Below are 24,709 nucleotides of genomic sequence, written 5' to 3' on the forward strand. Positions count from 1 at the left end.
GCTCGCAGGTCCTCTTCAAGCATTGTCCACGTCTGTATGTTTTTGCGTTTTGTACAAGGTGCACTTTGCGCGGGAGCTTAAACGTTTCGACCGTATTTTTTGTGGAGCCCATACTAGGCTCAGCACCCTGTCGCGCTCAGCACCAACCGCTAGCATGTACTTCGTTTTAGACGTATTTATCTTCGGTCCAATCTTCTCTGCTTCACACAGTCTGGTGTACTGATCTGCCACCGCCTCAAATGTTCTGCCGGCAGTGTCCACGTCATCCGCAAAGCAGATTAATTGACCTGATTTACCGAAAATCGTGCCCTGCGTGTCTATTCCCGCTCGTCTCACAACACCTTCTAGCGCAATTTTGAACAGCAGGCAGGGAAGACCATCTCATTGTCGAAGTCCCCTGCGAGATCCGAATGGGTTGGATAAACCACCCGAAATCCTCACACAACACTGCACATCCTCCATAGTAGCTATTATCAGTATGATAAGCTTCCCGGGAAAGCCGTTTTCGTCGAGTATTCCCCATAGCTCTTCACGATTATTCGTGTCATAAGCCGCTTTGAAGTCAATGAAGGGATGATGCCTAGGGACTCTGTATTCGCGGCATTTTTGGAAGATCTGCCTCAGAGTGAAGATCTGGTCCGTTGTGGACCGACCTCTCAAAAAGCCGGCCTGGTAACTTCCCACGAATCTGTTGGGGAGTGGTAACAGCCACTGGAAAATTATTTGGGTTATCACTTTTTAGGCGGCATTCTGGGTAGTGATCGCTCGGTAGTTTTCACAATCTAGCTTGTCGCTTTTCTTGTAGGTGGGGCAAGTAACCATATCCTTCCCCACCTCTGATAGGCATTCCGTTTCCGAAGTTTTATCAATCAGCCGATGCAAACAACTTGCCCGGACCCATCTTGAGAAGCTCTACTCCGATACCCTCCTTTCCAGCTGCCTTGTTGTTCTTAAGCCGCCGAATAGCATCATTAGCTTCGACTATCGATGGGAGTGGCACATCTCCGTTTCTTACTGCACCGACAGAGTCTCCTGCGTCGATGTTCTAGTCTCGTGCCTGTACGCCATTCAGATGTTCATCGAAGTGCTGTCTCCACCTTTCGATCACCTCACGATCATCCGTCAAGATATTCCCCTCCTTATCCCTGCACATTTCGGCTCGCGAAACAAAGCCTTTGCGGGATGCGCTGAATCTCTTTAATGGAACTTTCGTGTTTCATGAAAGCGATACAGCTGTTGTAGTTCTTCGCACTCCTCCTCCTCCTGGCGGCGCATTTTTCCCTGGAAGAATTGGGTTTGCTATCTCCGTTTCTGCTTGTACCACTTCACGTTTTGACGGGTGGCTCTCCGCAGCACTACTGCCCATCCAATATCTGCCAACATCCCTCGTCAAACCATTCGTTACTTCGACTCGGTACTTCGCGACCTAGGACGTTCTTCGCTACACTGCTGATGGCTGACTTGACGGTATTCCAGCAGGCCTCTAAAGGGGCTTATTCCAGCTCGTCCTCTTCTGGTAGTGCAGATTCGAGAGAAAGCGCGAAGTTTTCGGCGACTTCGGATTGCTCCAGCCGCGCGAGATTATGCTTTTGCGGGCAACGGTACCGCATGTTGTTCACAACGGATAGTTTCTGGCGTATCTTTACCATCACTAGGTAATGGTCCGAGTCGATGTTAGCGCCCCGATGTGTTTTGGCGTCGATAATGTCTGAAAAGTGCCAACCAACTTTCGAAACATGCACATTCTGGGGTTAACCGGCCACCAGCCGAGTACTTTTTCTGCATCTCACCCATCACTAGAAAAGCTGTGCCCATCTCATGTGTGTCACCACAACTCTAGTAGATAGTGTGTCCATCCCTATACGTACGCACCGTCGTCCATTTCCAGCATACCTCTTGCAGCGCTACGATGTTGAACTTGCTGTTTTTCAAGTCTTCGGAATGTAAACCATGTTCCATGTTCCGAATATCCAATCGTCAGTCCGTTTTCGTCGCCTGGGTCTTTGCCGATTATTCTTGTTCGAATTTTCTGATATAACATTCGTTGCTTTTGTTTTTCGAGATGCGGGCTTGCAAGGCCAACGACCAACCCCACTTTCTCGCAGGAGGACCGATGTAGTGCTACTGTGTTGAGTCCCGAACACAACCAGGACTCAACACTTGTGGGTGCGTCATTTAGAGCGTCTTTTGTGGCGTTACCTGTCCAAGAAACTCCCTTCCAAGGAAGGGAGCTCGCTTCCCCTGGCAGCAAACGACCGGTAGTCCCACCGGGGTTAGTTACCGATGTTCTTACTAGTTACTCGTATCCCGGTTGGCACCAACGAGGAGATAGGGGTTCAGTAACTGGAAAGCTAATGGTTCACATGTGGGAACTATATTGCGCCTTTGGTCTAGTCATTCGCCAACGCACATAGCAAATGACAACATGTAATAAACCCTCGACAATCGTGTTTACAAATAGTGCATCTTACAAACCCTACCCTAATGACATCACTCGTATCAATTGGCTTTGGATTACGCTGAACTTATGGCGTCTGAAATCCATTTATTGTTTTGAACGGCGACGTAATGGAGTACGTTTACTTGCAATTCATAGCAAAAAAGTAGACAAAATGAGTACAGTTTCACAAGCTTTCTTTCTCTCTTCGCTACTGATGAGGCGGTAGTCAAGTCGTTCTTAATTACGCGCTACCATCCTGAAAAAGGTGTTTTTGTTAAGCGACGGTAGCAGATAGTTTTTGCGATGGAGACGTGAGGAGGAACAGTCCCGACCCTGAACAACATCACGGATACCATTGTGTAGATTTTCCAAAATCAGCAAGTGCTCATGAGTCAAATGTCACAGCTGTTCGCTGCGCAGGCCACCATAACGAATCTGTCCCGAGACAAGGCTGTTCTCAATTTTCTTTCAAGTAACATGGCGGAGTGAGTGTATAACAAAGAAAGCGGTAACACATTTGACGCATGGTTTTCCGGCGAAGGTACAACTACTTTCAAACATCCAACGAGGGCAGTGAAGACTATCTCGCTCACTCACGCAAGGTTCATAAATCCTGCGCTGATTTTAAACTGTTAGAATTAACGGAGAGGCAGTTCAAGTGTTTAACTTTCGTGTGCGGCCTCAAATTGAAACAAGTTGCTGAGATCAGGATGCGGCTAATAAGCAAGATAAATGAAGCTGAGGACCTGCCCCTCTAGAAAATTATGAAGCAGTCTAACAGCCTGATTAATCTCAAGCAGGATACCGTCCCGGTGGAGAATGCTTTATCGGTAAACTTCGTTGCCCACAACAACCATTTGAATTTCAATTATCGGCCACGTAGCGAAAGAGGCTCCCGTGAGAAGCCCAGATTGCCTTGCTGGTCCTGCGGAGTACATAACCAAAAGCAACCAGCAAAGAGAAACAACTAGAAACAAACCGAAGCAGTCAACAAAAATGGTGACGGTGAAAAAAATTAGCCAGAAGAAAAAACTCATTGACGTACAACTAAACGGCGTGGCATTTAGACTGCAGACATCAAGCTCGGTCGCCCCAAAACGAAGCCTACAATTTGTCGAGCAAGGACAGCGTCTGGTAAACCGCTGAAACTAGCCTCAAAACTCCATTGCAGCATCACTCTCCACAACATCATAGGAGAGAGTAAATGTTACGTAGCTGCTTCAAACGTGCATTTAGATATTTCAGGGATTGATCTGATGGACATGTTTGGGTTGTGGAACCATTCAATCAGGTCGTTCTACAACCTAGTTTTCGATATAGCCAGCAATGACGTTGCAGCCCTCTGTTCTCAGTTCCCACAAGCCTTCACCTCGGAATTAGGCCTGTACAGCAAAAGACCAGTCTAGCTGGTTTGAAAGGACAATCCGAAGCCAAGTTTTCGACCTAAACAACCGGTTGCCTATAGCATAGAGACAGTTGTACACACCGAACTTCATCGGTTGGAAAGCCCAGGAGTCCTGAAGAAGGTCGATTTTTCTGACTGGGCTGGCTGTCAGTATTTCAACCACATCTATTTGTCCAGCCAACTTCTCCTTACAATCTACACACATAAAAGCCTATATCAATTCACGGGATTATCGTCCGGCAACAAATCAGCCCCGGGTGCCTTTCAACAAGTCATGGATGCTATGATCGCTGGCCTGGGATGTGCGGCTGGCTATTTGGACGACACCTTGGTAGGTGGCCGAACCAAAGCAGAACACCAACTGAACCTTCATCAAGTCCGCACTCGCCCCAAGTCTTCGGATTCACTTTGCGCATAGAAAAATGCAGTTTTAACATGCGCCAGCTGGAATATCTTGGCCAAATTTTGGATGCGGACGGCATCAGGCCTGACTCGGATAAAGTGGCAGCTATCATAAACATGCCACTTCCGAACGACGTGACTACACTGCGGTCGTACCTGGGAACCATTGATGATTATAAGAAGTATGTTACAGAGATGCGTACCCTTAGGCAACCCATGGACTAACTGCTCAAAACCGGCACTAAGCTCGTGTGGTCGCCAAATTGTAAGAAATCATTCGACCAGTTCCGAAATCCAAAAGTTCCAATCACCGGTGCTGCTGACACACTACAACCCAACCATGGACATCGTTGTGTCGGCGGATGTATCATCGGTGGGTTTGGCCGCTTACATTATTTATCGGTTCCCTGACGGGTCTGTGGAAGCTATCTACCACGTGTCCCGCAGCCTGACAGCAACTGAAAGCAATTACAGTGAAATGGAAAAAGAAGGCCTGACATTGGTGCCTCTTCTACAAAATTTCGACTCGATAAAGGGCATTTCCATCTATACTGCGAACAGGCTTCAACGGCGGGTCCTAACTCGTCCGGAAGAGGAGTATGTAATAACTAATCTGGACCTCGAGCACAGCTTTCGCACCGTTATCAACGAACCGCTCCAAATATTTCCGCTCTCGTTCAAGGACGTCAAGGCTAAACCAAAAGTGATGAGAATTTGCAGCAGGTCAACCAAGGTTGGCCCTCGAAGAAAACAAGCATTACTGATTCTAGTATACACCAATTCTATCAGCGACGTGAATGTCTCTCCGGATGCCCTGGTACGGTGACAGTTTGCTAATTCCGTCGGCATGCAGAAAGCTCGTACTATAACAAGTTCACAAAGTGCACCCTGGTGTCGAACGAATGCGATCTGTAGCGCGCAACACGTGTTTTGGCCAAACATCGACGAAGAAGTAGCGACTCTCGTCCGTTCCTGCAACGAGTGTGGCAGCGTAGCCAAGACAGACCGGAAAACCAAGCAGGAGTTCTGGCCAGCATCGACAAAACCGTGGCAGTGGCTGGTCCAATGGATAGAAACTTTTTTCTTATCCTGGTCGACTTCTACACTAAATGGCCGGAAGTTGTGCGAACTGGAAAGATCACCACCCCAGAAACCTTGTGGATCCTTCGAGGAATATTCGCAAGATATGGTAATCCGGAAACTAGCGTCACTGACAATGGGGCTCAACTTACCAGCAGCGGATTCGTAGCCGAAGACTGCGCCCTTTCACTTCAAAAGATCCCTAAAATAATCACCGCAGGGGAACAAACACTCGAGGAAGCCATCGACACCTTTTTGCTGTACTACAGGTTGACGCCCTGCAGTAGTGCAGGGCTACCTGGTGGGAATCCGCCTGGATATTTAATGTTTGGCGGACCAATTCGCATGGCTTTGAAGCTACTTAGGCCGCTTACGACGTTTCAAAAGCAATTAGCGAACTCCCCCCAGGTTCCTATTCGCCAGTCTTCAAGGACCCAAAGGCAACCATTAAGGTACGAACCGTATAGCCTCTACTAGAACGGGGTGGTGTTAGGGGGACGTTCGGGAACGTTACCGAAACCACCATCAGGGCTCGAGCGGCAGATCCGTTGCATTATATTTTGTTTGCGATCATCATCTCACGTGCACACATGTTTTATAATAAGTCTCGTTAATAAAGTTTTATATAGTTCGTATTCGTTAGTCCGTACTTTGATTATAACGGTATCGCAACAGCTCTGCTGTTTTTCTGTTCTTTTGTTCTTATGTTCTTTTGTTATTGTGTTCTTCTGCTCTTCTGCTCTTTTGTTCTTCCATTCTGCAACTTTTTACTTTTCATATTCATCCTTGCTTATGGAGTTTTTCTGGCAGCACGGCCATTGGTAGGCGCGTTAAAAATTACTCCGTAATATTTTCGTGTAATTCGAGTGTATTCTGCTGGATTTATGGAAATAGAGTCTGCAGTTTAAATTGACATTACAGTTCAAGTTTGTATTGTGTGAAGTTGGCATGAAAAAAGAACGATATCATGTGAAAATCGACCGGCAAAATGTGTTTTATTTTTCTGTTTTTTTGTAAGCCAACATCCAACGAAGAAAAAAATGTCAAAGTGTTACGTCATACAGTGGCAAGTGCTATAGTAGATATTGAACGAAGGCGAGAGGAACAGGGTCGAAGAACCTATATAAAGCTGAGTATTCTGCTTTTATTCGTTCAATTATTGTTTCATATAACTAGCGCCAGTTAGAATAAATTGTTTCAATAAGAAAGCGCTAGAAAGATAATTCTAATTGGAAAATTTTGCTGTAACGCATTGTCTGTCTGTAGGGATGTGCAAGTTGTTACGTGTTAATCGATATATCTTCTATATATACACAGAAAAAAAAATATTTTAATTTTAAAAGTTAAATAAATCTACAAGCAGTAAGTGTTATGTTTAGTTTTTGCGTTTCATGCGTCTCGTGGAGCAGTGCACTGACGTCGGCAGGGATACTTTAAACACCCTGCCTGCGTTGTCAATTAGCCGTTTTGAAAATAATTGATCTATTTATTTGTTTATTTTCTTGGTAGATGTCAATCTGGGTGCATTGCTTACAATATGTCGAGATTTATTTTAGCGTGGTTTTGTGGAGTCGTTTCATTTGCTAAAGCTCTGCTTGAATAATCAGAATTGCCCCAATAGGTGAGAGCCTTAAACGCTGGCTCCCACAACACGGAACTGGTAGCATTAGAATATAATTCATAAACTTATCGCGGCCTGACCGAACGGTTACAAACATTTGGCCCAGTTTTATTCCCTTGTTTGATGATTTTTCTAGCTTTTGACAAATAATGAAACACATAGACAATTTTTATTAATTATGTGAAAATCTTGTTGGTTTAGCAACTAAATTTTGATTGCGATTGCTTTGGCATTTTATCAATCAACTTAGAATTCAGTCTTGTTCGATAAGCATATTGCATTTTTTTAAATTTTTGAGCTATGAGTGCATGAAACTTTGCCAGTTTTTATACTCAGTAGGTATCTTAACTTAAATACAAAACAAAAGATTATCGGGGCGAAGCACCGTGTCCTCTTGCGTATGCGTCGGTGAGAGGGAATAAAGCGGTCCTACATAATGCTCCGGTGTAAACGTGTCTTCGGCCTTGGTGAGCTTTGATCATCTAAGGATTATCGGTGTATTGTGATTTCCGGGATGTACCAAATCATTATTTCGGAGACTGTACGCCCGTCGGTTCTTTTTTAGCACGTTACGATTCAGAATAGGTTTCGTTCGTTCGATAAATATCGTAATTATTCACGACAAAGACAAACCCTGCATGGATGCCAAATCTATTCCTGTTTTGCCGGTTCCCTTTTTTTTTTATAATAAAGCGGGTGTTTTGGCTTTTTCGTCATACCAGTGGTCGGCACGCTCTTATTTGTTTTCGGAGAAGGCAGTTCAGTTTCGTGTGCGGTATTTTGACTGCGCTTAGTGTGACTATCTCAATACAGCGCTCTATCGGTTATTTGAGCTGGGACCAGTAGTTTGCGTAGTTTGCGTTCGGCGTGCGGTTGTTGCGTTTTACGAAATCCATTCGTTTTTAGGTAAATTTGAATTAAGTTCACGGCATTAAACGCAAAGTTTGGTGTGATACAGACTGTTAACGATTAATAGGTTGCCGAAGATAACTAGATCGTGGCGCGGTTCTATTTATATCGTCTCCTGGTGGCTGGCTGCCCAGAGACCGAGAAGTAACCATATCGTGCGCGAATTTGTGTAGAGAAGATCGCACCATCAACCTCGATGGATCCAGATCAATTCCTTTCCACTAACACTAATTCCTTCCTTTGATACTTGTGGATGATGCAGAGGATTCCTCGGTCTCTAGTAGCAACAAGTATTAAACTAACACTCCCGATATCCCTTCCTCTATTGATCTGCATTGGGCGTGGCCAGCTTCGTTATTGACCAGTGAAAAGAAAGATCACCAGAATTTGTACACTGAGAATGGCTTGCTACTCCTAGGCACCATTTTGACGGTTCTTTGTGCAATTTCAGCTGATTCTGGTCAATCGCGGGCAACACACGGGCGATCAAATATGCTATGCTATGCTATGCTATGCTATGCTTCATATTCATCCTTGCTTATGTTCTTTAGTTAGGTTTTAGAACACATTTGTTTATCTTTTCCTTCTCTCCTTTTATTCTTCTGATCGTCTGTTTTTTTGTTGTTATATATTAACAAATTGAATGAAACATTGTTAAAGATTCAAAACCTGAAAACCTCCAATCTAATCAAAATCATTGCTAATTGAGCCAAAACATTATTTCAAAAAAATCCAAATAAGATAGGCACGGAAATGAACACCAAAGATATATTCAAAATAAATCTTTGTTGCTTAAACGAACCCGCAATATTGCATTGTTTTTTCATGACATAAACTTAGAAATATAGTACAAAAATAATTATGGGTTTTTTTAACACCGTAGCAATGACTTGTAAATCCGCAAAAATTTCCTCCACCATTGTTGATTCCAATGAAACTTTGCACACGTATTTGGCTTAGCAAACTAAGAATTTTCCATAGATGGAGAAATTGTTAGACTCGAGAGTAATTTCGTAAGAGAGCGTATACATTTGGGCATAGGGTTTTTTTTTAATACTGTAACTGACAATCCGTTAGTTGTCAGAAACAAACGGACGTGCAAAGTGGTCGTTCTATTACAATCCGGTCCGTGTGTACGAATAGCCAAACAAAAGAGTGTATTATTCGCGCTAAAGGCCAACTAGATTGTGAGTTGTGTCGATACGTTCTGTACCCGGCTCACAACTTTGGTTGTATTGGTGCAAAATACCAGCTGCAGTTTTGATCTGTGCACAGTGAATAGATCTTTTTAATCCAAGGCCATCAGTTGACAGTCGAGTCCGTGTCGCTGTGCTGACACCCGGCTCACTGCTGGTGGCTGTATTGGTGCTGCTGTACTGGTGCTGCTGGCTGCTTTGGGTGCAGCTTCGAACGATCGGACAACCACTGCTGGAAGGAAGAAGTAAAGAGGTACGTGTTCTTGTCGGCGCTAGTGCGCTACATTTAGCGCGATGGATATAGATCCCTCGCCTCCCGTGCCACCATCCCCGAACCCCCCTGACCCTGACCCTTCTGTTACCCCCTCCCCTGTTCATTCTCCAGTCCCCCCTCGCCCCAGGCTTTACCCGGACGGATCTCAACAGGGCAGCTATACTGTTTATTTTCGTCCAAAGGCAGGAGTGAATTCAAAGCGATTAAACATACTGCAAATTTCTAAAGACCTGACGAAGGGGTACAAGGCCGTGACCGAAATTTCCAAGGTCCGACCTAACAAGCTCCGTGTCGTGGTCAGTGATCTGGCACAGGCCAATGCTATCGCTTGCTCTGAGCTCTTCACACGCGAGTATCGCGTTTACATACCCGCACGAGACGTGGAGATCGACGGTGTCATAACCGATTCGAGTCTGTCTGTCGAGTGTATCCTAAAAAGCGCAACCGGTTGCTTCAAAAATACCGAAACACAGGCGAAGATTTTGGATTGTAAGCAATTGCGGTCCATGTCTCTCGTCGGCGGTAAAAAAGTTTACACTCCGTCAGACTCGTTTCGCGTTACGTTTGCCGGATCTGCACTCCCTAGCCACGTCTCGATCGACCGGGTTCGTCTGCCTGTGCGATTGTATGTACCCCGTGTTATGAATTGCACCAATTGCAAGCAGTTAGGCCACACAGCCGCCTACTGCTGCAATAAGGCACGATGTAGCAAGTGTGGGGAGACTCATGCGGAAGATTCTTGCAGTGTTAATGCTGAAAAATGTATTCACTGTGGGGAAAACCAGCATGAGCTCTCCACATGCCCGGTGTACATGCAGCGCAGAGATAAAATCAAGCGGTCACTTAAGGAGCGTTCAAAGCGTTCTTATGCTGAGATGCTGAAGAAGACCGTGACCACTTCTACCATAACATCGAACCCCTTTGATCTGTTGTCCTCTGATGAAACCGATTCTGACGATTCATCAGCGGGAACATCTTATGCCAATCCTGGGGAGTCTAGGAAGAGGAAAAATGTTTCTTCTCCTAAACTTCCCCGTAAAGGTCCTAAGATTTCCCAAAGTGTAATGAAAAGTACGAACAAACCAAACAGTGCTGCGGAAAAACCGAAGCAAACTCCTCCTGGGCTTGCAAATTTAAAGTCCCAGAAGGAGTTCCCAGCACTGCCAGGAACATCTAAAACCCCAGTTGTTCCTTTTGCACATCCAGTTGATGAAACAAACTCTGGATTAGTGAAATTTTCTGACATTGTGGACTGGATTTTTGAAAATTTCAATGTACCCGATACAATTAAAATTTTTCTTACAGCATTCCTCCCAACAGTTAGATCATTTTTGAAGCAGTTGACTGCCCAATGGCCTCTCCTTGCAGCGATTGTATCCTTCGATGCCTAATTCAACTGCGTATATGAAGGATTCTATCTCTGTCTTACAGTGGAATTGTAGAAGTATTTTACCAAAAATTGATTCGTTTAAAGTTTTGATAAATAAAAACAAATGCGATGCATTTTCCCTTTGTGAAACTTGGCTTACTTCAAATATTGATCTCAACTTCCATGATTTTAATATTATTCGCCTTGATCGAGACACCCCATATGGAGGAGTACTTTTAGGGATTAAAAAGTGCTATTCTTTCTATCGTATTAACCTCCCCTCGATTCCAGGCATCGAAGTTGTCGCATGTCAAATGACAATACAAGGTAATGAGCTTTGTATTGCCTCAATATATATTCCTCCCAGAGCACAGGTTGGGCAACGGTTGCTCTTTGATTTAATAGAACTTCTTCCCTCGCCACGTTTGATTTTGGGAGACTTCAACTCTCATGGCGTGGCTTGGGGTTCCCCATACAATGATAACCGCTCCTCTTTAATCTATAACCTTTGCGATGACTTCGACATGACTATTTTAAACAACGGTGAAATGACACGTATCCCGAAACCTCCAGCGCGCCCAAGCGCTTTGGATCTATCCTTATGTTCGACGTCGCTACGGTTGGATTGCACATGGAAGGTAATCCTCGATCCTCACGGTAGCGACCATTTGCCTATTCTTATTTCAATTAATAACGGGTCAACTCGCATGCGACCAATTGACATTCCGTATGACCTCACACGGAATGTCGATTGGAAGTTATACGAGGAAATGATTTCAAAAGCGGTCGAGTCGATTCAACATCATCCACCACTTGAAGAATACAACCTCCTCGCGGGTTTGATCCTCGACGCCGCGTTGCAAGCCCAAACGAAGAAATATCCCGGCGTAACGATCAAAGAACGGCCTCCCACTCCGTGGTAGGACCAAGAGTGCTCCGATGTCTACACGCAAAGATCCGACGCGTTTAAGGCCTACCAGAAGGGAGGTATACCCGACGACTATATACGGTATTCGGAGCTTAATACCAAGCTTAAAAGCCTGGCTATAGCAAAGAAACGCGGATATTGGCGTCGGTTCGTGAACGAGACGTCGAGGGAGACATCGATGAGCACTCTTTGGAACACAGCCCGAAGAATGCGGAATCGCGTAACGGTCAACGAAAGCGAGGAGTCTTCAAGTCGGTGGATATTTGATTTTGCCAGGAAAGTATGTCCGGACTCTGTTCCTGAGCAAAACATTGTTCGCGATGCGTCTCCGGGCCACGACGCGATAGAATCACCTTTTACGATGGCAGAATTTTCAGTTGCCCTCCTGTCCTGTAACAATAACGCGCCTGGGTTAGATAGAATCAAATTCAACTTGTTGAAGAATCTACCCGACAATGCCAAGAGGCGCTTGTTGAACTTGTTCAATAAGTTCCTGGAGCAAAACATTGTACCGCAGGATTGGAGGCAAGTGAAGGTGATCGCCATCCAAAAACCAGGGAAACCAGCTTCTGATCACAACTCTTATAGGCCGATTGCAATGCTATCCTGTATCCGGAAATTGATGGAAAAAATGATACTCCGTCGTTTAGACCATTGGGTCGAATCAAATGGTCTACTATCGGATACTCAATTTGGCTTCCGCCGTGCCAAAGGGACGAATGATTGTCTTGCGTTGCTTTCAACAGATATTCAGCTGGCGTATGCTCGCAAAGAACAAATGGCGTCTGCGTTCTTGGACATTAAGGGGGCTTTTGATTCCGTTTCTATTGACATTCTTTCGGGTAAACTTCACCGACAAGGATTTTCTCCAATTTTGAACAATTTTTTGCACAATTTGTTGACGGAAAAGCACATGCATTTTACGCACGGCGATTTGGCAACTTTTCGCATTAGCTACATGGGTCTTCCCCAGGGCTCATGTTTAAGCCCCCTTCTTTACAACTTTTATGTAAATGACATCGACGAATGTCTGGCAAATTCATGCACGATAAGACAACTTGCAGACGACAGTGTAATCTCTGTTACAGGAGCCAAAGCTGCCGATTTGCAAGGACCATTGCAAGATACCTTGGACAATTTGTCTGCTTGGGCTTTACAGCTAGGTATCGAATTCTCTCCGGAGAAGACTGAGGTAGTAGTTTCTAGGAAGCATGAACCTGCTCAGCTTCAAACACAATTAATGGGTAAAACGATTTCTCAGGTTTTGGTACACAAATATCTTGGTGTCTGGTTCGACTCTAAAGGCACCTGGGGTTGTCACGTGAGGTATCTGATGAAAAAATGTCAACAAAGAGTGAATTTTCTTCGTACAATAACCGGACAATGGTGGGGAGCCCACCCAGGAGACCTTATAAGGCTTTACCAAACAACGATACTGTCTGTTATTGAGTACGGGTGTTTCTGCTTCCGCTCCGCAGCAAACACACATTTGATCAAACTGGAGCGAATACAATATCGTTGTTTGCGTATCGCCTTGGGCTGCATGCAATCGACCCATACGATGAGTTTGGAGATCTTAGCTGGAGTACTACCATTGAAAAACCGCTTCTGGAGCCTGTCTTCTCGTATTCTAATCAAATGTGAGGTCTTGAACCGTCCCGTGATTGAAAATTTTGAAAGGTTAATCGAACTTAATTCTCAAACCCGTTTTATGACATTGTATTTCAATCACATGTCCCAAAATATTAACCCTTCTTCGAATATTCCAAATCGTGTCGACTTATCAAATACTTCTGATTCTACTGTGTTTTTCGATACATCCATGATAGAAGAAACTCGTGGAATCCCGGATCATTTACGCGTGCAGCAGATCCCTAAAATTGTTTTCAATAAATATCGAAACATCAACTGCAACAATCTGTTCTACACTGACGGATCACTTCTTGATGGGTCCACTGGCTTCGGTATCTTCAATAAAAATTTAACCGTCTCCCATAAGCTCGATAATCCTGCTTCTGTTTACGTCGCAGAATTAGCTGCAATTCAGTACACCCTAGGGATTATCGAAAAAATGCCCACGGACCATTATTTCATCTTTACGGACAGTCTCAGTTCCATTGAGGCTCTCCGATCGATGAAAGATGTTAAGCACTATCCGTATTTCCTGGGGAAAATACGGGAACATCTGAGTGCTTTATCCGAAAAATCGTATCAGATTACCTTAGCGTGGGTCCCTTCTCACTGCTCGATACCGGGCAATGAGAAAGCGGACTCTTTGGCTAAGGTGGGCGCAACAAACGGTGGAATTTATGAAAGACCAATTGCCTTTAATGAATTTTTCGCATTTGTACGTCAGAATACGATCATCAGTTGGCAAAATTCTTGGACCAAGGGGGAACTGGGAAGGTGGTTACATTCCATAATTCCCAAGGTATCGACGAACCCGTGGTTCAAGGGGTTGGATGTAGGTCGGGATTTCATTTGCGTGATGTCCCGGCTTATGTCCAATCACTATAGATTTGACGCGCATCTCCGTCGTGTTGGGCTCGGGGAGAGTGGTATCTGTGCCTGTGGTGAAGGTTATCACGACATAGAGCACGTTGTTTGGTCATGCCCTGTACACCGTGACGCCAGGTCTAGATTAATAGCTTCCCTGCAGGCCGAAGGAGGGCAGCCGGCTGTTCCTGTTCGTGATGTCTTGGCGAGCCGTGACCTATCCTACATGTCCCTTATATACGTTTTCCTGAAATCCATCCACGCCCCAGTTTAGTCCTATCCCCTTCCGCCTACATCCAACCAAACGACAAGAACACGTTAAGACCCCGGATCCGGAAACAGCAATCAGACCCGCACGATACTCTCAAGGCCCGATGGAAACAACCCAATATGCCAGTCCGTAATATCTTGGCCCAGCAGCGGAACAAATTTAATATGCTGCTTACCTATGGCAATGAAAACCATCAAACAGCAAACCTGTGCTTTCAATGCAAAATATTCTAGCTTTAAGTTAGATTTAGTTTCAGCTCGTAGTCGGCAGCGAGGATAAAAAATTTGCTTTTAGTTATTTAGATACTTTAGAAAGTAAGCTACCAGATATTATTGGCGCCGTTAAACATTGAATTGTATTTGTGCCGTGTCAAATAAACTATAGATGAAGAAAAAAAAAATCCGTTAGTTGTATAAAAAAACTGTTTAAGAATGAGTTATAGGGAATTGAAAATGTCTTGTAAAAAAATATACACTGCAAATGAAAATAAGTTTTAGGCGTATATTAGGCATCTTACAGTGGATCTTTCTGCAACGTCACTGACTTATATCCATCATAGAGCAAGCAAGCTCAGCAAAAAAAAGGCTTGTGAAAATAATAAACCTAGAATAATTTGCAACCTTGAATGTGTATTGTGCATATATTGCTATTAAGAACCTTGTCTTTGTCAAAAACTATTCTATTTTTGATGACGCACTGTCGAAATGATATTTATCAATGTCATTGATATTCAACAGATATGCCATTTAGCGTGGAAGCTTCGGTCTGTTATTTTCTCTCTGTTATCACTTCATTTCGATATTATCATCAGCGCAACAAGGCGGTGACGTTAACGAACCATATATTTTGTCCGCTAACTACCTCGAAGTACAGAAAAAACACTTTGCACAGAAGCAGTTTCATGTCAAGAATATAATCCATTATTTGAAATTTAAATTAATTTCCACTACCCTCACTACCTTCTGGGCGAACAAATAATTTTCTCCTTAGGGTACCACGCGTAAAAATTTGCGGCGCTGCTACTTATCTTACTTTCCGCAATCATGACTGTATCCTTCTTTCATTCGCTTACACTTCGTTTTTTTTCTCTCTCTCTCTCTCTCGTTAACACAGTTATCTCGCCAAAACCGATCGACCAGGAGCCGGAGCCGCACTTTGTCGGCGTCATCATCGCGGTGCTGACCACCATCATCCTGCTGCTGATCGTCGTCATCTTGTTCATCGTTGCAAAGAACAAACGCACCCGAACGGCGGCTGTTCTCGACGCGCTGCAGCATAATTTGCATACCGACAGCCTGGGGATTGATAAACGACTGAACAGTAATTTCAAGGTAATTTTCAACTTCCCACTCTGTGCTAAGCATGAGACTGGCAGGGGGACAAACCCCAGCTCTCCTCATTTTTCTCGCACATATTAATTTCGAACTGATAAATCGACATAACTCACAAGGTAATCAACGCCCAGCTTCAAACCCTCTAAGACACACACCCCGCCTATCACTAACTGGCATCAGTTGTTACTACAAACATCTTCATAAGCAGAGACGCGAATGGTGTTCGAAAGCGCCGTTTCCGTCAACGAACGCCTACACCTTCATCACACGATAGACACACAGCGGCTAGTGCGAACGGCCGCCGCTGCTGCTGAGTGCCAAATGCAATGTAAATCATCTGAACGCTGGGGAACGGGCGATATAATGAGTTTACACTTTGATGTTGATTTCCTGCACGGCTATTTCTGTTGCTGATGGTGATGACGATGATGATGGAAATGATTATGCTGATGACGGACCCGATATGCGGCACGTCAAACATCATCTCTGCTCTTTCAGCTTTGCTGAATCAGAAGATGACCCAGTGGAAGCCACCACCACCGCCCGATTCCGTGTTCCCTAGTTCATTTCCGTTGCCAGATGTGTTTGTGTAGGCGGGCAGGCTGCATTTGCTGATGCAGTAAAGGTCGTTGTCAATAAGGATGATTGGACGTTTCAATGCACTTAAGGTTCGTTTAACTGCGATAGGTGCATCAGAATCAGAAGTGGTACAAGTGAGTTTGTCAGAATATTATATTGATACGAACGGCATTCCGTGCATGTCAGTTTGCTTGGCTTGACCGCAGTGCCCAAGTTAACTGATTCGTCGGTTGTTGTTGGTGTGATTTTTGACGAGCGAATGACAGCTATAGGCGTCAATGTGACGGCACAGCACAACACTAGGTGCAAGAAGATATTGAATTAATTTTCTGAGAATTCAAGCAGCTTGTAGAAACTTCTAGAGATTAGAGTTGAACTCTTTGCAGTGTTTGTTGTCATTTCTCCAAAAAATAAACTACCTTCACCTAAAAAGTTATAGACAAAAAACTGATTTTAAGAAGGGTGTTCCACAAAAAACTCTATTTTATCGTGTCCAACGTACAGATTGGACATCGCAGTATTCAGCAACTGTTTGTATTTTAAATTTTTGCACAACTTTGGTGAAGAAAGCAATCTGGTATATTTAAAATTAGAAAAAAATATTTTTTTATCTAACTGTTAGGTGGATTGATCGAAAAACCAAAAGCGCCAAAAGTAAGGACTAGTTCTATGAAATAATTTTGCTAAAGACATTGAGTACATAAAATAAATTTTTCACAGTCAAATCTAAAACGATCACGATTTTTTGAGTTTAGACCACTGCACAATGGTCCAGAAACCAAATTTAGGGGGAAATTTGGGTCTAGAGCTCTATAGCAATGTTTAGAGAAAAACTTTCTTCTACAAAGTTGTTACATATGATAAAGCGCTTATTGTAAAATTATCATAAATTAGGGTGACCAAAATATTCGATGCAATCAAGTATCTAACTTTTTCTTCTTTGCAGATAGAAAAAAAACTTATTCTACAATGTTACAGCTCCAATAATTTTAAGTAACTTTGTAAAAAAGTTTTTCTCTATCTTTGAAAGCAACCGATTCATATTGAAAAAACACATTTTGCACTCTAACTTCTTTATTTCAAGTTTCACCTTAAAACTGTCTTTGAACGACTTTTAGAGCTTTTTAAGAGAAATAATTTGCAATTCCGATATCGTAAATATCTCAAGTCAACTCAAAGTTATGAATGTTTTTCATCAAAAAACATGCATTTTTCATTTGTTTGTCATTCTTTTTAGGGCAAACCTAAAAAATATCCCTTAGTCTCATTTTGAAGGGCATACTTGACTCTATATATGGAGGAATTTTTAAAAATATGTTATTTTTTAAATTTGAGTAAATTCAATTTAAAAACATGACAAAAATTTCAATAATTTTATATATCACGCATACAAAAGCACGCAGATTTATTTTTCTGGTATGTTTCCTTATAACTAGAAACAATTACCTTCAATTTGATCCAAAATGATGGATAATCGATCAACTGGTTCAAAAGTTATGAATTTTTTGAAATTAAATACATCGAACACAGTCGTTTTTTTATGGTCACCCTATTTCGAAATTGGTCACGCAAAGTGCTTCAATTGTGCTCAAAATCGCAGGGATGAATCTATGTTGAAAATAATCAAACCCATATTTTTTCGTTGGGTTGTTAGGAAGACTAGCTCCGAAATAGGGTGACCAAAAAAACGGCTATATTCGATGTATTTTATTTAAAAAAATTCATAACTTTTGAACCAGTTGATCGATTTTTCATCTTTTTGAACCAAATTAAAGGTGATTACTTCTAGTTGTAAGAAAAAATACCAGAAAAATTAATCTGAGTGCTTTCCTATGCGTAATATATAAAATTATTGAAATTTTTGTCATGTTTTTAAACTGAATTTACTCAAATTTAAAAAATAACATATTTTGAAAAATTCCTCTATTTATAGAGTCAAGTATGCCCTTTAAAATGAGATTAAGAGATATTCTTTATGTTTGCCCCAAAAAGAATGACAAACAAATGAGCAATGCATGTTTTTTGATGAAAAACATTAACAACTTTGAGTAGAATTGAGATATTTACGATAACGGAATTGTAAATTGTTTCTCTTAGAAAACTCTAAAAGTCGTTCAAAGAGAGTTTTAAGGTGAAACTTGAAATAAGGAAGTTAGAGTGCAAAATGGGTTTTTTCAATATAAATCGGTTGTTTTCAAAGATAGAGAAAAACTTTTTTACAAAGTTACTTAAAATTATTGGAGCTATAACATTGTAGAACAAGTTTTTTTCTATCTGCAAAGATGAAATAGTTAGATACTTGATTGCATCGAAAATTTTGGTCACCCTTATTTATGGTAATTTTTCAATAAGCGCTTTATCATATGTAACAACTTTGTAGAAGAAAGTTTATCTCTAAAATGTTGCCATAGAGCTCTAGACCCAAATTTCCCCTAAATTTGGTTTCTGGACCATTCATTGTGCACTGTGCACTGTGGGATTTTCAAATAAATCTTTGCACCAATTGTAAGTTTTTTGAAGTATAACCCTTGGAATGTGTAGAAACTATTTTGAAAGTTGAAAATGGTGGTTGAAGAACGTGCTTTACAATAAGCATTTCGTCGTTTTTATACCACTTTTTTGTACTTCACGACTACTCAGGCGCTGGAGGGCCCGGGACCAATTTGTTTGTGAGGCCTTTTTTTTTTAACATTTAGAGGCAACATTCTGGAAGGTGACATGCAAAAAAAAGGTCACCCCAGGACTAGGGGGGCCATTTGAATCTGGAGGCCCGGGGCATTTGCCCCCTTTTCCCCCCTCAAATCCGGGCCTGTGTACAAGGATTTTGGAATTTGACCAGAGATTCTGGACGTCATAACGAATCGAATGGTGTACTCAGATGCTTTGGTGCATTTTTTCCACAATAACGGTCTGTGGGAGCACCGTGTAACTAAATAAGCATGTTAATTCTTCACAGCACCACCGATAATTTCGCAAAAAGATTTGATCAAATGCGATGTCAATTGGCTAACTTTGCCAGTCAATGACCGTATGCATGAAACCGTTTCATCTAACTCTCTAAAATAAGTCAATCATATAGAAAACGTAAAGGGGTATTCGACCTTGAAACTTTTCCGTAATTTTCACTACATACAATGAAGAAAGTGGTGATTATTTTTATATCATTATAATTTTGAACAATGTAACTACCCAACGACACATCAATTATTGCATTGGTTTCAGCTGATAGAAAGCTATTAGTATTTGAAATCATCCCCCTGAAACGATGCATGTTCAATTCATTTGATTACAGAATGAACCAGTAGCGTCATAAAAGACAAAGTTCTACGTCAAAGAACTCATGGCAGCAGTCCTTCTAGTGGTCCGATGCCAAACGAATAATAGTTACTTAACTTTGTCAATCGTGCGTCTTTCTCGTCTTCGTCGACAGCGAACAATCACTGGGTGTAGGGCCTACACCTGAGTCCTACAGTTTCTTTTGTGTTCTCTGCTGAGAATAGTTTTGGCGACTCTTACGTCAAGCATTCTGATTAAATACCCAGCCCACTGCAACCTGTCGCATTTTATCATCCTCACTGCATACTTGGCAAGGCTCCTAATATATGCGAGTACTCGTTGATCGGCTTTTTGTAACGCCCATGATTCATGAAAAAGGACAACAAGAAGGATCGGGCTTTATGGGAGATTTTTTAGCGATAGTGCTGTCACTTTGCACGTTTGTTCTTCGTACTGCAGCTTACAAGGCAATGTTCAATACTATTGAAAGCGCGTTCACTTGTTTTAATACGTCTGTCGTCACGAAAGTGATTGATGTTTCGCCAGCTATTTGTAAGCATTTTGTTCATCCCTCCAACATCATTTGAATCAGCCCAATTAACTTCGTAGGAAAAATGTGTTTTAACATTAAGAGCCACAGTTCATTTCGCTTGACTGCATCGTACGCCACCTGCAGGTTATATTCCCAAAACTTATCTACGATCTAGCGCTAGATCGTGGAGCGTCCCTCTTGAAAACCAATTTGTTATTCACAGACAAAAGGTTCCACCAACGTACTCAATCTCAAAAATGGAAGGGCCTTATATAGTTTATGCAGTTAAGTTCAGAGCGCTTTTGATCTATAGCGTATATGAGGCCTTTCATTCCATCGTTTGGCATTTGTTCATCTGTACAGATTCTTCACATGAACTGGTGGGCCACATTGTGCAGCCACTCACCTATCACTCACAGAAGTTCGTCCTTGGTTACCGTCCTTTCTAGTAGCTTTGTTTTTTTTCAGCTTCAGCTTCACGCTCGTTCGTCGCTATCAATACCATACTGTTCCTATTCTCTTTTCTATTCTCTCTATTTAGCAATGTCTGGAAGTGTTTTTTTTCACGTGGCCGTAACCGTCGCACAGTGGTCCAATAAGGCAAAAAGTGGAACTTAATTCCATAGCGCCTTTCACCTTCATCCTAGCTTAAAAGTGCCTTCGGAACAATTATTTGTATGAATGACCCGCATAATCGCAAATTGTCAAAAAGTATGAAAATGTTACTATACTAAAATTAAAAAAATTAACTTTTTTGTGTTAAGAGATAAAAGAATAGTTTATTCAGAAAAATTGTAGAAAATTCAAAAGTATGAAACTTTGTTGAACAAATGAAAATCCTATCTTTTTTCGGTACAAAGTTATTAAGTGTATTACATGAGACTTACTTAAAACTTAGTTTTTTGTACTTAACTTTTGTTAGTTGCATTTTACACGAACGTGTTGTTCAGAGAAATTTTTGAAGTTTATATAACACACATTTTTGTCAACGACCGTATATCTCCAGGGCTTTTCCTTACAAAGTTATATCATATTTTAGCTTGTTTTTTCGATAATTTCAACAACGTATAGGTTAAAAAGGGGCAAGTGGAATCATGTTGTCAATACTTTTCCTTAAAGTTAAGCTGAAGTACTATAAACTCCTTTAGGTTCCATTTGTCCCAATTCACCCATATAAGAGTACGGCGAACATATGTTACCGTAGGTTTTCATATATCGAAAATACTAACTTTTTTGTGTTAAGAGAGAGAAGAATGGTCTATCCGGCAAAGTTTCAGAACGTGAAAAAATATGAAACTTTGCTGAACAAATGAAAATCTTATCTATATTGGGTACAAAGTTACAGAGTATATTCTATAAAAGTTACTTAAAAGTTAATTTTTTGCACTTAACTTTCATTAGTTACATTTTACAAGAAAACGTTATTCTAGAGAAGCATTTGGACATAGAAAACACACGTTTTTGTTGAAGGCCACACATCTCCAGAACTTATCCTTACAAAGTTGTAGCACATTTCAGCATATTTTTTCGATAACTTCAACAACGTATAGAATAAATATTAGGTGGATTGGGACGGATGGAACTAACAGTTTTGAGCACTCGAGCTAAACTTCGAGAAAAAGTATTGACATCATGATTCTGATTGCCCTTTTTTATTTTATACGTTCTTAAAGATATCGAAAAAATAAGCTAAAACTTGCGGGGAGCTGCGTAGCCGCAAGGTTACAGAGTCCGCTTTGTCAAGCGGATGGTCGTGGGTTCGAATCTTAGTAGAATCAGGCCATCCGATGTCAAAAAGGACTTAAGCATGGGTTTATTCTCAGGCTCCCCACCAGTTACCCTTCCTTTACGCTGAAATCTACAAATACCTTTGCGTGACTTCCTCTTAACAAAAAATAAGTCCCTCTTATCAATAAAACTGGCCAGAAGGACGCACGACGAAACTTCTCCAGGGAATTATAATTGGTGATATTTGGCAAGAGGAACGAGTATCGGTATAGTAGAACAGTAAGCGTGTAAGGAAGAGTGTCACATTACTCACAAGCACTGATGAACAATAATAATAAGCATGCCACTTCTCAATAGCGGTATTGCTATTAACCCTCTAGTGCCCAAGTTTATTTCTAGACGGGCTCCGGTAAAATCACTATGAATCATTATAAACACTTTTCAAGTATCTATTGAAGCTTTTCAGAGGTTTGACTGGAGCCCGCCAAATGGCGGGCTTGGGCACTAGAGGGTTAACAGAAGTGCGGGATACAGCAGACACCCGGGCATATCTCACAATAGATCTACGATTCTGCTCGCAGTGAGGAAGGCCCATACAGGAAAAAAAAAGGAAAAGTCCTGGAGATTTATGGTCTTTGGCAAAAATGTGTGTTTTGTGGGTCCTAACAATTCCTCCGAACAACTCTTTCGTGTAAAATGCAACTAACAAAATTTAAGTACAAAAAACTAAGTTTTAAGTAAGTTCCATGTAATACACTTTATAACTTTGTACCGAAAAAAGATAGGATTTTCATTTGTTCAATATGAATTTTCTACAACTTTTCTGAATAAACTATTCTTCTGTCTCTTAACACAAAAAAGTTAATTTTTCTATTTTTAGTATAGTAACATTTTCATACTTTTTGACAATTTGCGATTATGCGGGTTATTCATGCAAACAATTGTTCTGAAGACACTTTCAAGCTAGGATGAAGGTGAAAGGCGCTATGGAATTAAGTTCCACTTTTTGCCTTTTTGGACCACTGTGCGTCGGTTTATCAGTGAGCAAGTTAAAGGCAAACTCCTGCTTTTGATGTTGTTGACTACCCTAGAAACTAGCGCATATCTTTTTCGCATAACTGCTCTCTGCGCTTTCGAGCAATTACTCATTTTACTCTACATTCCCATATCACTCTCTGTTTCGTCGGGTAAACGCTGTCAGCATACGACTCCTGGCCCATTTTTTGTCTTTCTCTTTACCACGGTGACGGAAAATCTTAATCATACACATGATATGAGGTCTCAGGGAGTAGGGTTGGGCTTGCTAGACCCGACCCACTAAAACCTGCCAGTCTCCAGCCTTATTTTATCCTGGAACTACCACTAGGTAATGCGTCGGGGAGAGGTGCTTGGTGCACCCGCTTACTTTATAAACATTTTAGCTAGCTACCTGGAAACGGGAAGTCAGCTAGTGGCAACTCCAGCATGAAGGTATTGCCTGAAGCAGCCATAGCCTAACAGGATTTGTGTCAGCTGGAAGCTAACTTCCCCATGGCGCTTCTCGATCTATCCGGATATCGCCGGGATGAGTAGTTGCGTCCTTCTACTTTTGGTAGATTTACGTTTTCTTAACGATGATGGTGATGGACATCATGCCAGCCTGGACGCATATTTCCTCGTATGATACGGTGCGGTACGCGCACACGACCCTCAGACATAGGATGTACTCACCGCTTTCGACCACACTGGCCCGCCATACTTCAGTATGGATGTTGACACACTAGCAAGAAGCTAATGCTTACTGCAATATACCGCCGAGCTATACGACATCACGCGTGATAATACCTCTATAGCCGTTGAGCTTTCCCACAGGCAGAATCGACAGGACTCAAAAACGTAAGCTTGTCGTCAGCCATCATCTCCAAGTATCAAGGATCGATTTGAGACGATGGTGAATCCACCAGCACACGCCTTTTGTTTCGATTTTCGGTTGTTCACTACGATAACCTCCGTCTTATGGTGCGCTAACTTCAGTTCACTGGAGTGCATCCAATCCTCAACGACACCTATGGATAGCGCGATCTTTAACTCAACCTCGTTGATTGACTCGCGCCACAGACTTTCAGAGGAAAATCGGCTGCAAATGCAAAGCCTTGCAGCGTGAGAACAATCTAGGAAGCAGCCGTGATGACTGCTCTCCAGGTACCCTCGTCTTTGCACATCCTTCTCACTATGTTTTCGGAGTGGTATCCGGCCCACCCACTGCCAACATTTCGCTTCTTAGCGGTGCGAAACGTGGACAAACAAATAACATATGCTCAGCGGTTTCTTCCTCACCCGCAAATTGTGGGAACATAGGTGACTCCGCGTGCACAAACATGTGCAGGTACTGCCTAACGTGGCCTGATAGTGTCTGTGTCAAGTGAAAGTTATGTTCGCCATGGCGCCTCTCGATCCATCCGGCTGTTTCTGGGATGAGTTGGTGCGTCCATCTACCTTTGGTTGAATTCGACCATCCCCGCAGCCACCTGGCCATCGAAGTTGACCTTCTGGTGGTTCGTATACCTCTCGTGTCACATTAGTCGAAGCACTCTACATCCTCTTTGACAATGATGCTGATAGGCATCATGCCAATCAGGACGCATATTGCCTCGTATGACACGCTTCGATACGCGCATGCGACCCTCAGCCAAATGAGCCTGTAGGTGCTTTTTAGTTTACCGCGGTAACTGGAAGCGCCCAACGCTTTCAACCACACAGGTCCGCCATACCTGAGTTGGACGTTGCCACGCTAGCTAGCAGCTTCCGCCTGCTGCTAAATACCACCGAGTTATTCCGCTACACTCGCGAAAGTTTTCTTGCAGGCTTAGTCGACGTGGTTCCCAAACGT

At 42.4% G+C, this 24,709-nt stretch overlaps 1 protein-coding gene across 4 annotated transcripts in view; it reads left to right on the top strand.

The window, feature by feature from the left end:
- The window catches only part of LOC129731596 (discoidin domain-containing receptor 2), a 682,978-nt gene that overhangs the window by 550,368 nt on the left and 107,901 nt on the right, over positions 1-24,709 (top strand). For all 4 annotated transcript variants that reach the window (XR_008729043.1, XM_055691707.1, XM_055691706.1 and 1 more), the window contains one exon: positions 15,505-15,722. Coding sequence is in view for 3 of the 4 variants with exons in the window: in XM_055691707.1 (XP_055547682.1) it covers positions 15,505-15,722 (218 nt within the window). In the remaining variant the exon portion in view is untranslated. The remainder of the gene's footprint in view (positions 1-15,504; positions 15,723-24,709) is intronic.

Source organism: Wyeomyia smithii, chromosome 3 (genome assembly GCF_029784165.1).
Source record: "Wyeomyia smithii strain HCP4-BCI-WySm-NY-G18 chromosome 3, ASM2978416v1, whole genome shotgun sequence".
Taxonomy (NCBI): domain Eukaryota; kingdom Metazoa; phylum Arthropoda; class Insecta; order Diptera; family Culicidae; genus Wyeomyia; species Wyeomyia smithii.